Genomic DNA, 20,337 nt, shown 5'->3' with positions numbered 1-20,337 from the left:
TTCATAAATCTTAAAGCAGTACAGATACGGGAGCTGGTTTTATTATAAGCCTCTTAAGTAATTTCTTCTTCAGGCTAAATACCCCTAATTTCTTCAAGCCATCCCAGTAGGTATGATGCTTGGTCTCCTCCCTATCTAGGTTACAGTTTCTCTGGATATAGTCTAGCTAGTCATTGACATGCCCAAGCTCACACAGGTAGCGAATGTCAGAGGTAGAATTTGAACCTATGTCCCCTGACCTGAAAGCCAACCTTCTTTCCAAGGCGTATCATGTCCCTTCTTCTGGACTCATTGCTTCTCTTAAAGAAGCCCAAGATTGTATTAACTTGGTGGCAGCTTCAAAGTTGTTAGTCCTGACTTGTTTTAGCTTAGAACAGTTTGTTTTTTCCCAGGTGAACGGCTGGAAAGGGGCCTAATAACAGAACCTGAATAAAAGCTTTATAAACAGATCCCAACGGAAGAATAGCTCAGATATTTCAATATTTATTATTGTTGACTTTTAGTGGCTTAGTGTTATCTCTGCTTACAACAGGACATCACAGTAAGATTTTCCTCAATGCAAAGTGTGCCTTTCATATCAACAGATGAGTTTTCTTCTGTTCTTTTTTTCTCCTAAGCAAAATCATTCAGCTTGACAGAATTGGTCAATTGTAAAATCTCTCTTTTCTCTGAGCAGAAGCATAATTAAAACAAGATGAAACATCTGTCTAGATATATTTATACAATCTCCAACTTCTCAAGAAATGCCCCCATACTTCACTTTCATAAGCAGGCACAGTCGTTTCTTTAGGCTTATGGGTAAGCAGTGAATGGTGCCATTTTGTGACTGCATGCAGGTCTACCCTGTTTTATGCAGTTTATGTGACTTTCCTGCTTCTAGTCCCAACCTATATGCCCTCATCCCTGGGGAAGATACCACTATCCAGTTTTTTTCCTGATTCTTCTCCAGAACTGCTGCCCATTGATGGGGAGAGCACAGTCAGACTGAATCCACTAAAAAAGGTGTGGGTACCGGATCATGGTTGAACTTGAGTTGCTGTTTGACAATCTTCCCATTGTACTCTTAGTCACACCCCTCACAGCAACTCTTCCAAACTTGTGTTCTCTCTTCTTGCTCTCAGTGTTATGCATGCCCCACTACACTCACTAGTTTCCTACTTCAGAGGGAAAACTTAGTCATTCGGTGGGAACTTTCTTAGAATGCCCCACCCCACCAGTCCTTGACATTTCCTAACACCATCACCTCCTCTCTCCTCCGGCTTCTAGTTCTTCATTGTAGGATCATACATTTAAAGCCAGAAGAGACCTCAAAGGGTATCTAGTCCAACCCTCTCATTTTACAGATGACAAGACTAAAACCCAAGGCAGTGAGGGGATGTCCATCCTACTCGCTAAATCTAACCAAAATGTCTTTGCTGGTTAATTTCCATCCCTGCCCTTGAATCCTCTTCTTCTAGCTTCTCAGAGGATCTTCAGTCCCTCCTTCTCTGCTGCTTCTTCCATTTGCCCATGAATATACCTCATCTCCCTAAGCCTGAAGAACTTTTACATTGACCTTCCAGTGCTGTCCAGTTTCTGCCTATCTCTTCCCCTTCATCGCTAAGCTTCCTGAGAAAGTAGCATACTGGTGCAATGTCCGCTTAAAAATACCTGCTCTCACCTTAACTCTGCCAATTAGGCTTCTGGCTCTTTTGACCTCCTGGAAATTCCTCCCTTTAAGGTCACCATTTCTGTCCTAATATCTAAGTCTGGAAATCCTTGAATTCTCTACAGCTTTTGGCACTGTTGGCCACACCCTTCAAAGGAATGCTTGATCTTCAGATGCCATACTCTTTCAGTTCTCTGGTGGAGGCTTTCTTGGTTCCTTCTCATCTTCTTGAACCCTTGACATTGGTGTTATCTTTCTTATCTCCCAAGATATTCTCTTCCTTGGTGATCTCATTTACTTCCATAGCATCAGCTTTGCAGATAACCTACAAATCTGTTTCCAGATCTGACCTTTCTTCTTAGCTCTAGACTTCTACCTTTAGCCTATTATGGAATCTCAGAATTGGAAGGGACCTCAGAGAGTATTTATTCCAACCTATATCTGAACAAGAATCCCTCTATAATATACCTAACAGTGGTCAAAGCCAGAAGGCTTGGGCTCTTGCCCAAGGACTTCCAGTGAGAGGTAAATTATTGTGCATCGAGGCAGTATAGCTCCATAATTATTAGTTTGTTTTTCCTTACATTAAGTCTTGATTTGTCTCTTTGCAATTTCTATCCTAGCTCTGCTCCACTGGATCTAAATAGAACAAATCTAATCCCTTTTCCATTGGATAGCCCTTCAAATATTCAAAGACTGCTTTTGTCTCCCTCATCTGTCATATTCAGTTAGTTATTAAGTCCATTTGTTTCTACCTACGCAATAATCTTGATTATCTTCTACTGTGTATTACTACTACATCTGTCTTAGCATGAGCCCCCATTGCCACCCACCTGGGCTATTTCAGTAGTCTCCTTACAAGGGACTCCATTCTCTCCCCACCTCCAATCTATCCTTCACACTGCTACGACAATAATTGTTCATACTGATAGATATGGTCATGTTGGTACTTAGCTCAAAAGTTTCCAGTGACTCTCTAATGCTCCTGTGATAAAATATTAGCCTGTTTAAGGAAACTCCATGATCTGGCTCCCACTTGGCTTTACAGACATACTGTATTTCATGTTACTCCCCTACACCATTACGGTCTTGCCCAACTGACAATTTTACTGTTTCTAGAATTCAGCATTCGGTCTTCTCCTACAGGAGGAGGTTATACCTGAGCTTGGCTTTGCCAGAAAAGAAGGATTCCAAAAGTATAAATGAGGAGTGAGTTCATTTTTAGTATGGAGGATGGCCTGTATAAATACATGGAGGGCAGGATGAGATCAGAGGTTAACTAGTAGTGAATAAGAGGGTGTGATAGCAAATACATCAGGAGTTACTTGGAATGTTCTGGATGACTTCAGTAAGTTAGTTCTTCTCCCTCAATTCTTACCTTGCCCTCCAGAGTAGAATGTGCCCCTGAGAATAATGTATTCCTGTATCTAGGATACTGGTAAATGATTGCTCTGTATTGTTTTGGATATAGGATAGGTAGGACTTTAGCTGAGGCATTTTCTGTGATGGGTCTGTCTTTTATAAACACAGTCTGACCTCAGCTTCTTGGGATACTTGGGAAAAGGGACTTTCATGAATTTTCCAGGTAACTGGAGATTTACTGGAGAAGACATTTCATGTCTCTCAGACAGTAGGCCATTGATAGAAATAGAAACTTCAACTTTTGTGGGATTTTGTTGCTTTTTATTTTTTGCTCATTATTATTTTTATTCTTCAAGGCAGCCTTCTGAGATTGTCTGGGCAAATGCCATTATTCCCACTTTACAGGTGAGGAAACTGCGTCCTAGAGACGTGAAGTGACTTATAGGAAGTCACACAACTTATAAGTTGAGGACTAAATGGAAGGAGAAGTAAGGGTAACAGAGACAGACTTTAAAGGCCATATTGTGGTGAGAGAAAGGGAAAAGTGGAAAACATGAGAATCATATTTCAGATGGTGGTGGCAGTGAACTTAGGAATGGGAAGGAAGACGTATAGGATCTTGGTGGTTTTATATTAATGCTTCCTTTGCAGCTTGGAAGGTGATCTCTATTCTTGGTCCTGGGCTGTTTAAACTCTTTGTCAGTACTCAGATAAAGGTATGGCTGGCATGCTTATCATATTTATAGATGGTACAAATCTATAAGGAATAGCCAGCTTATTGAATGATAGAGTCAATTATCCAAAAAGATAGACCAGAACACTGGGCCAAACTTAACAAGATGGGATTTAATAGGTATTGTAAAATCTTAACTTCGGCTAAAAAATTAATTTCCTAATTATAAGGTCAAGGAGGAATGCCTAGATAACAGTTCATCTGAAAGTAAGCTCAACTACATTACTCTTGGTTCTCTCTCTGGGCCCAAGCAGGATAAATTTTCACTCTTCCCAGCAACAATACTCTGAATACTAGAATATAACTATCTTATTTTCTCTAAGCTAAATATGGGCAGCTAGGTGATGCAGTGGATAGAAAGCCTGGAGTCAGGAAGACCTGAGTTCAAATCCAGCCTCAGATACTTACTAGCTTTGTGACTCTGAGCAAGTCATTTAATGCTGTTTGCCTCAGTTTCCTCATCTGTAAAATGAGCTGAAGAAGGAAATGGCAAACCACTCCAGGATCTTTGCCAAGAAAACCCCAAATGGGGTCATGAAGAGTCAAATGTGACTAAAAACAATTGAACAGCAAAGCGAGATATCCTCGGTTCCTTTAAGTAGTACCTCTATGGTGTTATCTCTAGTCTTCTCCTGACCTCTCATCACCTCTTAGCAAAACAGAATTTGAGAGTCCCAGAAGACCTCAACCGTTGTCTAGTCCAATCCATACACAAAAGGAATCCCCATCCTTACATACCCAACAAGTGGCCATTCAGCCTAAGCTTGAAGACTGCCAAGGAAGAGGAAGTCGCTCAAGGCAGCCTATGCCACCTAGGTCCAGCTCCAATCATTAGGAAGTTTTTCCTGATATAGTTTTCCTTTTTGCAGCTTTTACTCTTTGCTTTTGGTTCTGCCTTCTGGGGCCAAACAGAACTGATCTTATTCCTCCTTCATCTGACAGTCCTTCAAATACTTCAAGCCAGATATCATCTCTCCTTCCCCCCACCCCAACCCTTACCCTTGAGTCTTCCCTTTGTACTAAAAATGCCCACTTCCTTTACTTGATCCGCCTGTGACATGAACTGAAAGCCCTTCACCATCCCTATTGTTCTCTTCATGACACTTTCCACTCTATCAATATCTTTAAACTGTGGTGCCCAACTGCACACAGTATTTTAGGCAAGGTCTCACGAGGTCATAGTACAGTAGGATTATCACTTCACTATTCCCCTATTCCTGGAAGCTCTGCTTCATGGTGTAGCCCAAGATTGCATTAGATTTTTGGGCTGCGACACCACTGTCAACTGATATCAAACTTTTGGTCCTCTACCATTTTGTATCAGATTTTTTTTCTTTCTTTCTCAAAACTGCTATTTAACCATGCCTTTCTCATCTTGTACTTGTGAAAGTAATTTTTGTACTTAAGAGAAGATTTTACATTTCTTCCTATTGAATTTAATCTTGTTAGATTCAGCTCAGGGTTCTATGCTGTCAAGCTCCTTAGGGATGCTGATGCTATTCTGTTCTGTCTATTGGATCCACCATACTAGCTGCCCCTTCCAGCTTTGTGTCATTTGTAAATTGGTGAGCATGCTGTCTGTGCTTTGATCCAAGTTTCTTATAATGTTAAACACCACAGGGCTCTGCACAGATCTCTGGGCTTCTTTCCTGGAGATTTCCTGCCATGTTTCTATTGAACCATTAACTACTCTTTGGGTCCAATCATCCAACTACTTCTGAATCAATCCAGTTTCCTTGTTGTCTAGTCTATATCTCTCTAGTTTTCTCACAAGAATAATGTGAGATACTTTATCAAAAACTTTCCCAAAACTTAAATTCGTAGGACTGTCCTTATCTACTAATTGAATAATCTTTTTAAAAAAAGGAAATGTGGTTTAATTTGTCATTCCCTGTTCTTGGTGAAACTATGTTGGTTCTTTGTAATCACTGTTTCCTTTTCTAAATGCTTTCTGTCCTTCTCTTTAGTGGTCCATTCTGGAGTTTCCCCAGGAATTAAAATCAAGCTTAGTAGTCTATAGTTTACAGACTCTTACATTAAATTACATTAAAAATGTCTTACTTTTTTTTTCAAAATTGGGACATTACTCTTACATTAAATTACATTAAAAATGTCTTACTTTTTTTTTCAAAATTGGGACATTTGTCACCTGGAACTTCTTTTGTTTTCCATCATCTTTCGGGTATGACTGATGGTGTCTCACCAGTCACATCTGCTAGTTCTTTCACATTTGTGGATATAGTTCATCTGGGCCAGGTGATGTGAATTCACCAAGGGTAGGTAGGTGCTCTCTTACCTTCTACTTACTTAACCTTGGATATAAATTTCCTGTTAGTACCTTCCTCAAATATGGTGTCTAGAATACTCTTAGAGCAGTGGTATCAAACTCAAATAGAAATGGGGGAAGCTGTTAAACCATATATAGGGATGCCAAGGGCCACATATTGACTTAGAAAACCCATATATTAACATTATATTCTATTGTATTTTTATTTTGTTAAATATTTCCCAATTACATTTCAGTCTAGTTTGGGCTACACTTGGGAGTGTTGCACTCATGTGTTTGCTACCACTGCTCTAGAAGTATGGTCCTTCTGGGGGCAGAGGATGGAGGGACTCTCACTTCCCTTGCTATGCACACTGTGCTCTGACTGTTCATCCCAAGCTCAGACTATTCTTTTTTGTTCCTGTGTCATATTTGCCTAGCACTGACTTGTTTTGATCTTTGGTCAAAACAGTTCTTTCTCAGAGGAAAGGCTGAGCCAATAGAACCTGAATAAAAAGCTTCATGAAAAGATCCCATCAGAGAAATACCAGAGACTCCGCAATAGCCTTTGTTGCCGATGGCAGATCAGTATCATTAACCGTCTCCAAAGTACAATAGTCTGGCGTTTGTTTGTGGCAGTTTGAATGCATTGTGCTTAATAAGATGAAGTTGCAGAAAAACAAGAGTCTAAGATAATTTGTGTGCTGTCTTCATTTGGATAGAAAACTGTGCACAGTATCATGGGGCTAATTTAGATTTTTCACTCAAAGAGCATTTTCATTACTGTGGTTGGATTTTTTAAAATAGCTGAACATAATACCTTTTGAGAGGCAGCCGTGGAATGGAGGAGAGTGTCTTAACCTTGGACTCACAAGACAGGGGTTTCTACTCGGATATTTCTTTAGCTTACTTAATCTGGAGTAAAGTCATTCTACTTATTTGAGACTCCATTTTCTTCTCTGTAAAATGAGGTTGATAACACTTGAACTAGTGGTGCTGCTACTTAACTACCACCACTACCACCATCACCACCACCACCACCAACCACCACCACCACCAACCACTACCACCACCACCACCACCACCACCATCATGACCACTACCATCACCACCACCACTACCACCACCTCCACTACTACTACTACTACTACTACTACTACTACTACTACTAGCTAGCACTTCTACAGCATCTACCACGTGTCAGGGACTATGTTAAGCACTTTTCAATTATTATCTCATTTGAACTTTCCAACAACCCTGGGAGGTCGGTATTATTATTATCGCCATTTTACAGATGAAGAAACTGAAGCAAGCAGTGGTAAAGCGACTTGCCCAGAGTCATGTAACTAGCAAGTGTCTGAGGCTGGATTTGAACTCAAGTCTTCCTGGCTTAAGGCTTAGTGCTCTACTAACTTACCTAGGTTGTTTTGGGGAAGTAATTTTGTAAAACCTATGTGCTATAGAAATGGGAACTATTATTTCACTTAAGATACTTTATCTCATCCTTCCTGTAGTAGTTATATCATTAGTCCTTGGTTTGAGATCCCCGAAATATTTCCCAAGAAATCATGACCCAGGATTCTTGAGTAAATGCTGAGTTTGTGTACACACGCATTTCATCTACAAGCTGCTAGTTGATTTCCATTTATTCATAATGTTTGTTTTTTCTTAGTTTTTGCATCAGCAAAATGAACAAAATTATATTTCTGTTGCAAATGAATTTTAACAAAAGGGTAAACTGAGGCAGATCTCCATGAAAGATAATCATTCATTAGTAGGGGCATGCTACCTGTTAGCAAATGGGTCAATGGCTTGCCTTCCTTAATTCCAAAGACCCCCAAACAAGAGGACAGTTCCCCTTCTGTAGGGTTTTGAGGAGTACAGAACAAAGACCAGAGCAGGGTAGATGATATCATAGAATTGAGGGCAACATGATTGATGTCAGAGCTGAGGCGCAGGGAACAATGGGATTGGTTGGAAGTTTGGTAATGGGGACTAGAAACAACCCTCCTTCTTCTCTGATGAGTCTAAGAGGGCTCATTGTCTGAGTGCAGGTATGAGGTAGTGGCCCAGACATTTGGATAGCAAAGCAGACATCCTTGAAGGATAGCTTGGTAGGGTAAAGACATCAGGCCTGAATGGCCTTTCTGTTCACACACATTCTCCAAGGTCAGTTAAATTCCTTGAGGCAAGAAAACTGGATTTTTAGACTTAGCCCATCACAGGCCAACTAAACTCTGAACTAAGTTCAGAGACAAAGAACCTTGACTAAAGCAATTACAGGACAAAATCAGTTACTTGTAAATGGGATCAATAAGAAAACTGATACAAAATCAATTTTAATCTCATTTCTGTTTGGGCTTCTTCCTCACGCTTCCCAGGGAAGCAGATGTTTAATGAAATCTCAGTGATGCTATGGCTTGGTAGACCCTATCCTGCTTTGTAAATAGACCTGGTAATGATAGTAACGACTCATTTATATACTGTTTTACTAATACAGTGGGATTTTAGATACATTAGCTCATTTCATCTTCATAACACCCTTGTATCTAGTACTAAGGCAGGGCTTCTTAACCAATGTTCTGTGAAGTTTGAAAAAAAAAGCATTTTCGATAACTATACCTTTATTTCAATATGATTGATTTCCTTCATAAATTTCCTTTGTAATCAGTATGATTTATTTTCTTTGTAATGTAAATATTAAAAATGTTATTCTGAGAAGGGTTATATGTTTCACCAGACTACCGTAGCTGTCCATGCTATAAATAAGCTTAAGGAACCCCTCCCCACCTTCACTACCCCCATCCCCTGCAAAATGAATGGACTTTCTGTTCTTTTCTACCTACTTGGTATGAATCACCACTTGCTTTGGATCCAATATAGAGTGACGGTTTTCCAGGCTGAATTAAAGATGTTGCTGTGTTGTATAATTAAGTATTACCTGAGGAGGAGATGTAATTATTTGAAACATTTTTATTTTTTTTAATCTCTGTGGGTTGTACTGAGAATGAATTTCTAGTTGATGGCATCTTCCTGAGAGAGGCAGTGTAGTAAAATGAAAAATGCACTGGACTTGGTGTTAGAAGACCTGGGTTTGAATCTTCCCTCTGACTTATAAACTCATTGATAGTTAGAACTGGGAGGACTTACAGCACAAACTGTCAAAACTGAAAAGTACCTTTGAGATGCTCGATGACAATGCCTTCATTTTATAGATGAAGAAGCTTAGTCTCAGAAATGGAAGAGTCTTGCCCAGTAGTATGCTGGGAAATGCTTAACAACCCATTCTTGGGGGAAAAAGGGTATGCAGGATACATTTCTAAGTTTAATCTGTATAATTATCATTTTCTCCATCACTTTCTTAACTCTATACAATCAACAAAATAATAAATTAAGCCCTTATCTGTAGTGTTTGCTAATTTCTGAGGTGTAGGTACCCATGCTGCAAGTTTAACAATCTGTTCACTGGTAGGAACAGTTTCCAGCACACCCCTGCATTGTCTGGTGTCATACAGTGGAACCAGGATTCAACTTTAGTCTCCTGACTCCTAACAAGTGTTCTTTCCACTACACCAGTGATGTCAATCTCAAAAAGAAATGGGGCCACTAAACCTGTACATAAGGACTCCTGCTGGCTGCATATTTACTTAGAAAACAACATGTTAACATTATCTATGTTCTAGTGTATTTTTATTTATTTCATCAAATATTTCCTTATCTGGGCAACATTGGGGAGTACCGTGGTCCCCATTCCTGTGTTGGACACCTCTGCCCCCTGCCATCATGGCCGTGTGCCCCTGGGAATATAATCCCCCTTCCCTGGAGCCTCAGTTTCCCAGACTGTGATTTGGAGATAATAACATTTGTACCACCTAGACTTCCCTTGATGTACCTTAAAGTGTTACAGAAATGTGAGCCTCTATAGGGCAGCGAGCTAGAACTTGAGCAAAACACCGTGCACATGGTCTCTCTTTAGTAAAGATGTTTTTTATAGTTGGAGGACTAATTGTCCTGCAGCTTCCTGCCAACTGTCCCTAACCACGGGATTAGTCTTTCAGCCTTTTGTGAGCGGCAGTGACATGAGCTCTCCAAGCCCCTCACCCCCGCAGCAGGCTGGAGGGGGAGGATTTCAGCGTGAGTAAGCAGCTGTGTTGGCGTTACAGTACCGCGTGCCTCCTATTCCTCTGCTCTCAAATGCCTGTGATGTCAGCCCTCCTCCAGTCCTGAAGTGCCACACTAATTCCCATTGGAACAAGGAGCTCATTGAGGTAGAGCCTTTCCTAAGCTTGCAGACCCCTGGGGCTCCTCAGGGCTTTGCCGTTGGTGGGGAGGGTCAGGAGATATGGGTTCTGGTCCTGGCTCTGACATTTATTTGCTAAGTGACCTTGGACAAATCACTTCCCTTTCTTGGGCCTCAGTTGGGCTAGATGCTATCTAAAGTCCCTTACTTCATTAGCTTGTGATTTCATTGGTATGGTCACTCTATCCCCTGACGCTGATGACAGGCCCTCTGCATCATGGACAATTTCTTTAGCTGCTGTGTCCCAAAAAATAATGATCTCCTGCTGTTCGGCTTTCTGGTGAGAGAGCATTTCCGCAGTCAGTGAGGCTGACCCTCAGATGACATACATGCATGCCATTGTCAGGTCTGTATTCACAGACTTTCCAGTGTGGTAGAAGCTGCCAGTGTTTATACTTCATGACATAGACCAGGGTCAGAACCCAGGGTCACCTCTCTGCCAAGGTGAGGCATTGGAGGACAACTAAACCGCTGACATTTCTTGTACCAATGAACTAGGAATGTTTGGCTTTGGAAGATTTGGGGGCTGAGGTGGAGGAATGGTCCCTGCTTCAAGTATTCAAAGGGCTATTAATGGAGCAGAGATTAGATTTGGAGAGCAGAAGGAGGAAGAGTCTAAAGAAATTGCAGAAAGGCAGATGTTGCCATCATACAAGGGAAAACTTCTTGACAACCAGAGCTGTGTGAAAGTCAACTGGGCCACCTCAGGAGGTGGAGAATCCCCTGCCCCCCCCCCCCACCCGGAGGTCTTCAGGGAGCAGCTAGAGGATTGCTTTTTGAGGATGTCAAGGACTCATTTGGCTAGATGCCTTATGAGGTCTTTTCCAGCCTTGAGATTCTCTAATTCTTAAGGTCTTGCCCTCTGTTTATTCTTTAAAGCCTTGCTACTGCTTCTTACTGGCTATACACATCTCTTACCCAGCCACCCCTGCCAGAGGAATGTACAGGGCTGATTAGACATTAAAAAATAGCTACTTTGTGGGGGTATGGTAGGGATTCAGTCCATACTTGCAAAGCGTCTGGATCGCCTCCATGGTAGCAGGTCCACAAAGGTCAGAGCGTGATTGGGAGATGGATGTTTCAATTGGGCTCTGACCTGACTTCCCTACCCTTACTGTGGAGCCAACATCCACAATGTCCTCTCTCCTTTTTCACTTTTCCTTTCTTTGGGCAAGATGGGCAGCCAGTGTAACTCTGTCAGAGAATTCCTGGGCAGTGAGACGGTGCCACATTGGAAGAGAACCTGGGCTGTTTGTGCTTGTGGCCTTCCTAATGTCAGCAGAATGTGAGCCAGCCAGCTCTGTGCTCCCCATTCATTGCTCAGGCTTTGGGAGTAAGCTTGGTGTTATCTCATTAACTGTTGCTGCAGAGAAGGGAGTGTGTGTGTGTATGTAGGTATGTATGTACGTATGGTGGGGGGAGGAGGGAAAGATGGCGTGCCTGGTCAGTGCGGGCCTTGTATTTGATTTCTCAAGCTCATGTGGTTGGTAGTCATTCCATTTTTCTGAGTCACCTTAGGCTCTGGGGCATCCAGCTTTTAAAAATATTTCATTACCTGGATGGACACCTGACCTATCCCCAACACATCCAGGCAGAAAGGTTTCAAACCTGTGATTTTGGTGTCAGTTATGCAAACAATAGCTCCCATTTCCTACAGGTAAAGCTTTATTGCATAGAAGGCAATTGCTTCACAAGGACTCTCTGATGTAGGGAGCCTATACATGTGAAGAAACTGAGGTTCTGAGAAGAGGTTCATACAGCTAGTAAATGAGAGAGCCAGAACTAGAACCCATGTCTTCTGACAACCAGTGTTCTTTCCTCCACTCTATCTTAGTTCCTACATGGTACATTAGGAAGAATTCTGGTCTTGGAGTCTGGCCACCAGCTTGAGTGACAGCTCTGTGAACCTGTGTGAAGGAGCCTCCGTTTCCTCATCTGTAAAAAAGAAGGGAAGGGGTGATGCTTTCACTTCTGTTCTCACTCTTCAGGGTTGTGAAGGGGAAGTGCATTGAGAACTTTGTGAAGTGCTGTAGAAATGTGACTTACTGTTCAATCATTATAGCTTGATTCCTGATGTTGAAAAACATTTATTGAGCACATACCACGTGTAGGCTCCAGTGTTAGGCACTGGGAGGGAATGCAAAGAAGAGGAGTTTATCCTTTGCTGCACAAACATTGGGCAGTCCCTTGTGACCTGTACATTTCTCATCATGGGGCCTCTGGAGGGCTGAGAGCAGGCTGACCTCATACATACATCACATGAACTTGGTTAGCCCTCATAGCTGGACAGGCTTGGGTTGGCCCAGAGGGCTGGGTTTATTATTTTCAAATGATAGTCTTAAGGCCTTGTTTTCTGGCCCATGCATGGCTTGATGGTGTGAAAAAGGTGCCGGGGACAGCATTGGTAGTGTGAGAAAGATAACGCAGACATCTTTGGAATCAAGTCAGCGAATCATAGAATTAAGGAGATGAAAGGCACTTCGGAAGTCATCAAGCCTCTTATGGCTTTTTCAGATCTAATATTTTGTGAGGCTGTGATCCTAACATGGGGTGAATTCTTAGTGCTGGGGATGGAGTGGGGGTGACACACTTTGGCACAAATAAGAGTGGAAAGAGTCTTTACAGGGAGGCAGTGGGATACTGAGTCTTGCATCATAATTATAAGTCACCAATAATACCTAGAATCATAATAGCTAGTGTTTATATAAATAGCACATTAAGGTTTGCAAAACACTTTATATTTCTTGTTGTTCATTTGTTTCAGTTTGTGAAACTGTTTGGGGTTTTCTTGCTACACTGGAATAATTTGACATTTCCTTCTCTAGCTCATTTTACAAATGAGGAAACTGAGGCAAACAGGATTAAGTGACTTATCCAGGCTTACACAGCTAGTAGATGTCCGAGGCCAGATTTGAACTCAGGAAGATGAGTCTTTCCTTTCTAGGTTGGGCACTCTATCCACTGTGTCACCTAGTGGCTCTATCTCATTTGATCCTCACAACAGCCCTGGGAAGTAGATGCTATTATTATCACCCCCATTTTACTGGTAAGGAAACTGATTTTCTTATCAGTAAGAGGCTACGTGGCTTGTCCAGCATTGTATAGCTAGTTAAATGTCTGAATCAAGATTTGAATTCAGATCTCTGACTCCATGTGCGTGTGTGTCTCTCTATGCATTATGACACCTTTCTGCCTTTTCTTCCAACCCAGTCTCATTATACCCCAAATTAATTTGCCTTGAGCTCAAGCCAGAAAAGATGGCGGTGTTATTGGCGTAGGATACTGTAGGGCCAAGAGCGCTCGTCATGGAGTCAGAAAACCTAGCTACCCCCTTCTTTACATCTTTGTACCTCATTTTCTCCATGTGTAAAGTGAGCTTGATAACACTTTCCTCAAGGAGAGTGGGCATGTTCTATGCCACATCGGGGATTTCTTTTCAGGGTAGCTCAGCATTGGGGAACATCAGAGAAATTCACCTATGGTGGTGAGCTCAATGCCTTGCTCATAGTAGGCACTCGACAACAGCTCAACAGCAGGAATGGGACAGCAACGGCTTCCATTTTGATCTTCCTAACAACTCAGAGAGTAGAGGTACTACGGATTGTACTAGCCTTTCCAGCTTACAAATGAGGAAACAGGCTCAGAGAATGACTTGTCCCACCTCACGTAGGTAGGAAGTGTCAGAGGCATGGCTTGAATTGAAATTTGATTGTAAGCTCCTTGAGAGGAGGGATTAGTAATTTTTATCTTTTTATTCCTAGTGGAAGCCTTGCATTACTTTGGGGGCTTAATGAATATTTGCTGAATTGAATTGAAAACGATGTGATTATCTTCCCTAAGGTATTTCCATACTTGATAGGGAGGCAGGACTAACTTCCATGAAATAATTAGCCAATGACAGCAAAGAGTGGATAATCAAGTGTAAGATTGTGTGGTAGGGATGACAGATTTTAGATGAATCCAGTTATTTGGGAACATCTGCTGGTGAGGGGAAGAACAGCTACAGAGTGGGAGAGATTAGGAGTACTAGACAATAAAGTCCATATTTATTGAATGAGTACTGCCTGCAAAGAAAAAAAAATCACACCTCCTCCCCTTCCCTCCTTTTCACTTCGATACTCTGGCTTCACTCCTTGATTATAGAATAATCCTTGGAAGGTCAGTGCCTCAGTTCTCAGAAGTGTGTGGCCCCTTAAATCCATAAACAACCGCCCTCACCTAAAGGTGGGGTGATGGGTCAGTGGTAAGACTGTCCAGGAACATGGAGTTTCAGTGCCGAGAGTGATTTTAGAAACCTGAGTTTGCTGTCTTCTGCTTTTGTCACAAATTGTTTATTTCCCTTGCTCAAGTCCTCTCCCAAAGCCTCATCATGCTACAGTGGTGACCCTGGGCTGTCAAAGGCTATACTAGCAGAACACAGCCTTGGTAGATTTTACCAAGTTGGAAAGGTTTCAAGGACAGGCCCCTTGATGGACTATAGCTTTAATCTGCAGATCAGCCTAGATGAGAACAGAGAAACTCATCACTGGAAGGTTAATTCAACAGGGATGAAGTTTTGGGGCCATAGCAGTTCATGAACTCATCCACTAAAGTGGTACAGAAGGGTTGAGATCTTTGTTGGGGGAAAATTGTGGATTGTTGAAATTAAAATAAAGTAGGTATTGCTCACTTATGATATTTAATAAGAGACAAACACGACTTCACTGGTACTAAATTGAAAATATTTCTTTTTTTCTTTCATCCCAGTGAAGGATGGTAAAGAAAGGTGAATGTTCAGTTTTGACATCATCTGCCCAATAAAGAAATAGGTGCCCTGAGAAAGCTGGAAACCCACTGACATTGGTTGGGCAGGTCTCTCTCATCTGTCATATCTGCCCAATAGGTTCCAGAGACTTAGCAATTCCTCTTCGGTACCACTTCTTGCCCCCATCCCCTCTCCTCTATTCTGACTGCCACCATTCTACCATAGGCATCCTTTCCTGCCTAGACAATTGAAATAGCTTCTTAACAGGTTTTTCTGTCTCTATTTTTTATGCCTCCTCCCTCCAATGCAGCCTTTCTACCACTGTCAAAATAACATTCCCTGTCCATAAATCTTGTCATTATCTACTCTTCTGATCAGAAATCTCAGTGATTTTCTGTTGACTCTAGAGAAGGGATCCTTAACCTGGAGTCTATGAACTTATTAAAAACATTTTTTGGGATAACTGTATTTCACTATAATTGGTTTCCTTTGTAATTCTGTGTATTTTATTTTATATATTTAAAAACCTCATTCTGGGAAGGTGGTCCGTGGGTTTCACCAGATTACCAAAGGGGCCTTTGACATCCAAATAGTTTAAGAACTCCTGTTCTAAAATTCAGACTGCTTTGACTGGCCTTTCAAAGCCTTCCACAGTCTAGTGCCATCCAACCTACCCACGCTTATCTTGTGCTAATTTCCTCCATGTGCTTGGCATTAAAAACACTACCATATTCTACTCTTTAAGTCCTACAGCTCCTCATCGTGGTGAAGATGTGGCTCTAGGTTCTTGATAGCTATGTATGTTCTTGATAGCTTTCCACCAGACTGGAAAGGTTTCAAGTAGAGGACCAATTATAGACCAAATGCTTGTTGTCTGAGGACCAGCCTTAGTAATAGATGGGTTGTAACTTGTCAGTAGATGGAATACCTATATTGCCAAAATTACAGTCTCGTGAGGTGTTGGGATGCTCTCTACTTCAGCCAAAATGGAGTTTTCTTTGTTCCCAAGAACACACTCTGGGCTTTCTTCATCTATTCATCCATCCAATACACTTCCACCTTCTGTAAGAAACATTTTTCAGTCCCTCTTAATTCTAATTAATTTTCTACCTTTCCTCTATTAATTATCTCCAATTTCTTCTTACATATGTACATTATCTCCAGTTTCTCCCTATATGTGTACATTATATACAAATAAGATATATGTGCGTGTATTTTATATATAATATGCATATATATCTTGTTTGTAATATCTTATGTATATAACTTGTTTGTACATGGTTGTTTGCTTGTTGTCTCCTCCTTGAGAGCAGGGACTGTCTTTTGCCTTTCTTTGTAACCCAAGACTTTAACACAATGCCTGGTGATAGTAGGTGCTTGATAAATTCTAGTAGACTGACTGCCCCAGTCAGAGATGAGGTGGTCCCAGCTCAAACCATCTCACGAGAGCCAGTTGTTAAGTTTTCCTTGTGAGCATTTACACCTTGAAAATCAGCAAACCTACAAGTCGGGGTTTTATTTGTTGTTTTGTTGATTGCTGATACAATCAATAATAAACAAAGAAATTGATGGGGAGATGTTAATAATGCACATTAAAAGTGTGTTGTCCAAGCTTTGTTTTTTTTTTGAAAATCATTTATAAAACATTTGCTGGCATAACTCTGTCCCCAGTCCACCTTCCCTCAGAATTATCTTTTCCCACAACATTCTCCTCCTTCTCCCCAAATAGTCCCTCTCCTTGCCTTTACTTACCTTGTTTTCCATGCCTCTCATATCCTCCTCCTTATTTTGCCTGTTGGATTCCCACTTGTCCTTTACGGACCATTTCATATGTTCCCTCTATGGCTGTCTTCCTGAGTCCAACAATTCTCATGCAGTGCTTAGCTCTCCTAAGATAATTGCCTCATAGTATTGTTTTTTATGATAGCTTTCTGTGCTTTCCTCCCTTTGACCTTTGCTCACACTCTTCCCTGGCTTTAGCTTCCCATCTCTCCTCTGCCTCCTCCTCCTCCTGCTTCTTCTCTGCCTCCTCCTCCTCCTCCTTCTCCTCCTGTTTCTCCCTCCTCCTCCTCCTCTACCTCTTCCTCTTCCTCCTCCCCTCCTCCTTCACCTCCTCTGCCTCCTCCGCCTCTCAATCTTTAAAGGTCTAGCTCATGGGCCATTCTATGCTGTCATTTCTCTGGCTCCCTATTGCTCTTTCTTTGTTCTCTTGTGACACCAATCATGTGCTTGCCTCTGTAGTAACTATTTGTGTCCATGTCTTATCCTCCTCAAAGAGGCCCAGGACCACAGTTTATCTAAACTCTCTTTGTCGGTTCCAATTCCAGGACTTTACTCAGTATTGTAGTAGGTGTTCCATAAATAATGAATGCATGAACATTGCTGGCTCCCTGTGCCATCATGATGGCTGCCATGCTTCTTTGGCTTTCTCAGGGAGTCTCAATTCTTATTTGGGGTCTTGTTTGTTATGAGGGGACCCAGAATGATATTGATGAAGTAGAATTAGGTTGTGAGCTCCTCGAGGGCAGGGACTGTTTTTTGTTTCTTTTTATCCCTAGTGCTTATAATATTAGCACAGTGCCTGGCACTTAAGCTTTTATTGATTGATTGATAGAATAAAGAGTGAAAAGCAAATGGCCCTTGAGAAACTGCTTCATGGGTTTTAAATTGTAAACCCATAATTGTTGGGATTAGAACTGGGATATCCTAGAAGTTAGGAGCTGGAGGGGGCTTTAAAGTTCACTCAGCCCAATCCTTCGTTTTACAAATGAAGAACTCAGCTCAGAGTGGTCAAGGAACTTAGGCATGTTACTGTGTTTAACTAGAACCCAGGTCTCTGAGAGTGAACAGAACGTCTTCCAAAATTTTGGGTTAAAAAAAAAGAATTTTTTAGTCACCTTTACCCCTTGTTGGTCAATGATGCAGTTACAATTTTCTATCCATGTTGCCATCACCAATTAAATATTTACCCTCTAATTAGACATGCCATGTCAGTGACAAAAGTGTTTTGGTTTCCAGTGTTACAGGAAGGTTTTTCCTCTTTCCTACCTGGGAACATCATTTGCATCAGCGGAGCTGGGAAATGCTAAGGGTCCCAAAGAAAAAGCAGGATTCATGTAGTGGCGAGAACACAAAAATCCAGCAGCTCTGTTAGGGGGCTCATTTTTTAAGCTGCTCTAATTTCTTTCAGTTCATTTGCATGACTCTCCCTCCTGAGGTTTATTTGGACTAGAGAAGTGATTAACTAAGTATAGAATCTGCCTTTGCTTCTCCTTCTTGGTGTGTGCTGGGGTTAGATTGGGTCATTTTATTCTTGGCTCGCAAAGCACACTGATTTCCTCTGGTGCCGAGCAGTCCGCATTCTTCAGGACACCATGTCTGTAGATTTTTTTTTAAAACACTTTGCCCAGTTGTCAAAACAAGAGCCTAGATTGACAATGTCCTCTTTTTCTTCTTTTCTAGGGGCTGGTGTATTTTTCCTTTCTTGTGCAGAAGGAGAGCAGATCAGCTTTCTTTTCGACTGTATCGTCCGGGGCATCTCCCCCACGAAAGGCCCCTTTGGCCTGCGTCCCGTCCTCCCAGGTTAATATAAGAAGTGTAGAGTGACCCCTTGGTGTTGGCGCCTGCCTAGGCTAGTGCTTGTGGCTCCACTTGGAATGGCAGGTTGCAGACACCACACCCTGGGATGCAGGGTGATTTTCATTCTGAAATGTCATGGCAGTCCAGATTCATCAGTCCCAGGCACCTAGCTCCTCTCCCTTGCTGTCCTCTCAGCTCATTCACATTCCAGTTACTACCAGAACTGGTCTCTGTTTTGTTTGTCCAAATGGACCACTAAATGATAGCGGCTCATGACTATCTAGTACTTTGTGGTCACACAACATTTTCATTTATATTGCCTCACTTGATCCTTGCGTTGTTATGATCCCCATTTGGCAGAGAGGGAAACTGAGGATTATAGAGAAAGAATGGCTTGCTAAAACTCACAAAGCTAGTAAATGGTTGAACTGGGCCTTAGAATTACTTAATTCCTCTGGGTCTCTGTTTCCTCTGGAAAATGATTTCTAAGGTGCCTTCTAGCTCTAAATCCTGTTTACATTCCCTGTGCTCCTATAATTTAAATCTGAAAGGAACCTTAGGATTGGAGGATCTGAGCTGGAAAAGGCCCTAGAGGCCACCTAGCCCACAGCCCTCTTTTGTTATAGGTGAGGAAACAGGTTCAGAAAAATGAATTGACTTGCCCAAGGTCACAGGGTAAGTAAAGGGAGACTTTGTACTGGTACTGTGTGGCTTCAGGTTCAATACTCTTTTTTCACTGCACTATCCTATTTCCTTAAAAGTATTCTATTTTGGGGAAACACAGCCCTCTTGCTTGTTCAAAAATAAAAACTGCCTAGACTTTGTTGTGGATGCAGCAGGAGAAGTAGACATGAGTGTATTTATGGTTTCCAAAGACTCATGCTGCTTTGCAGTTGAAGGGATGAAGAAATGTCATATATTAGTGCTTCTGAGCAAGCCTTGAAGGGGAGGAGTAGGCAGGCTGAAAGATGAGACTTTGGAACATCCGGGGAAAATCTGTGTATTTGGAGCTTTTGAAATAATGCTTTAGGGCGTTGCCTTTTGATGGCTGTGCCAAATCATATGGTTTTCCATTAAGCTGTGGTTAGGAGCTGCTATTCTAAGGGTTTGTATAGGTCTCTGACCAAAATTAACTGAGATGCTCTGGGAGCTGGTAGGATTTAGAGAGATAAAGTCTCTCTGAACTCTTTTCTAAACCAGACTTGACAGGCAGCTGCCTTTGTTATCACTAGTGGGGCAGAGCACAGGACTGGGAATAGAAGAACTGGGTTTTTGTCCCAACTTATTGTGTGACCTCAGACAAATAGTTTTCCTTCTTTGGGCCTTGAAGTTTCTTCCTCTGTAGAATAAGAGGAGTTGTCTCCTAAGGTCCTTTGTCATTAGTACATTAAACCTAATGTTCCTCAGGTGTTTTGGATTTCTAAGGAAAACTTGTAGATTTGGTGACCTTTGGAAAGCTGGCCTTGAGTTTCAGGTATTGAAACATCAAGTGCTCCAAGCCATCCTGAGTCCCACTGAGGTTCTTTGAGCCTGTTCCACTAGTGGCTGTAGTCAGAATCTTAAAATGTTGATAAGAACTATGCAGATATAATGGAAATTTTTAGGGACCCACACAGATATCTCTGGGTAAGATGTTCATGGAATCAAAGACTCTCAGAATGGAAAGGGAGCTTAGAGGTCAGCTTGTCCAATCCTACCTGGGGAA

General features: G+C 41.8%; 1 protein-coding gene across 2 annotated transcripts in view; it reads left to right on the top strand.

Moving 5' to 3' along the window:
• The window catches only part of DOK7 (docking protein 7), a 75,248-nt gene that overhangs the window by 30,904 nt on the left and 24,007 nt on the right, over positions 1–20,337 (top strand). Inside the window, exon 5 of one of the 2 annotated variants that reach the window (XM_036765646.1) lies at positions 18,516–18,635. The exons of the other annotated variant lie outside the window; for it this stretch is intronic. Within the exon in view, the coding sequence (XP_036621541.1) occupies positions 18,516–18,635 (120 nt within the window). The remainder of the gene's footprint in view (positions 1–18,515; positions 18,636–20,337) is intronic. 2 annotated transcript variants of the gene reach the window in all.

The sequence above is a fragment of the Trichosurus vulpecula genome, chromosome 6 (assembly GCF_011100635.1).
Source record: "Trichosurus vulpecula isolate mTriVul1 chromosome 6, mTriVul1.pri, whole genome shotgun sequence".
Classification (NCBI taxonomy): Eukaryota; Metazoa; Chordata; class Mammalia; order Diprotodontia; family Phalangeridae; genus Trichosurus; species Trichosurus vulpecula.
This window is presented reverse-complemented; position numbering and strand designations above follow the sequence as displayed.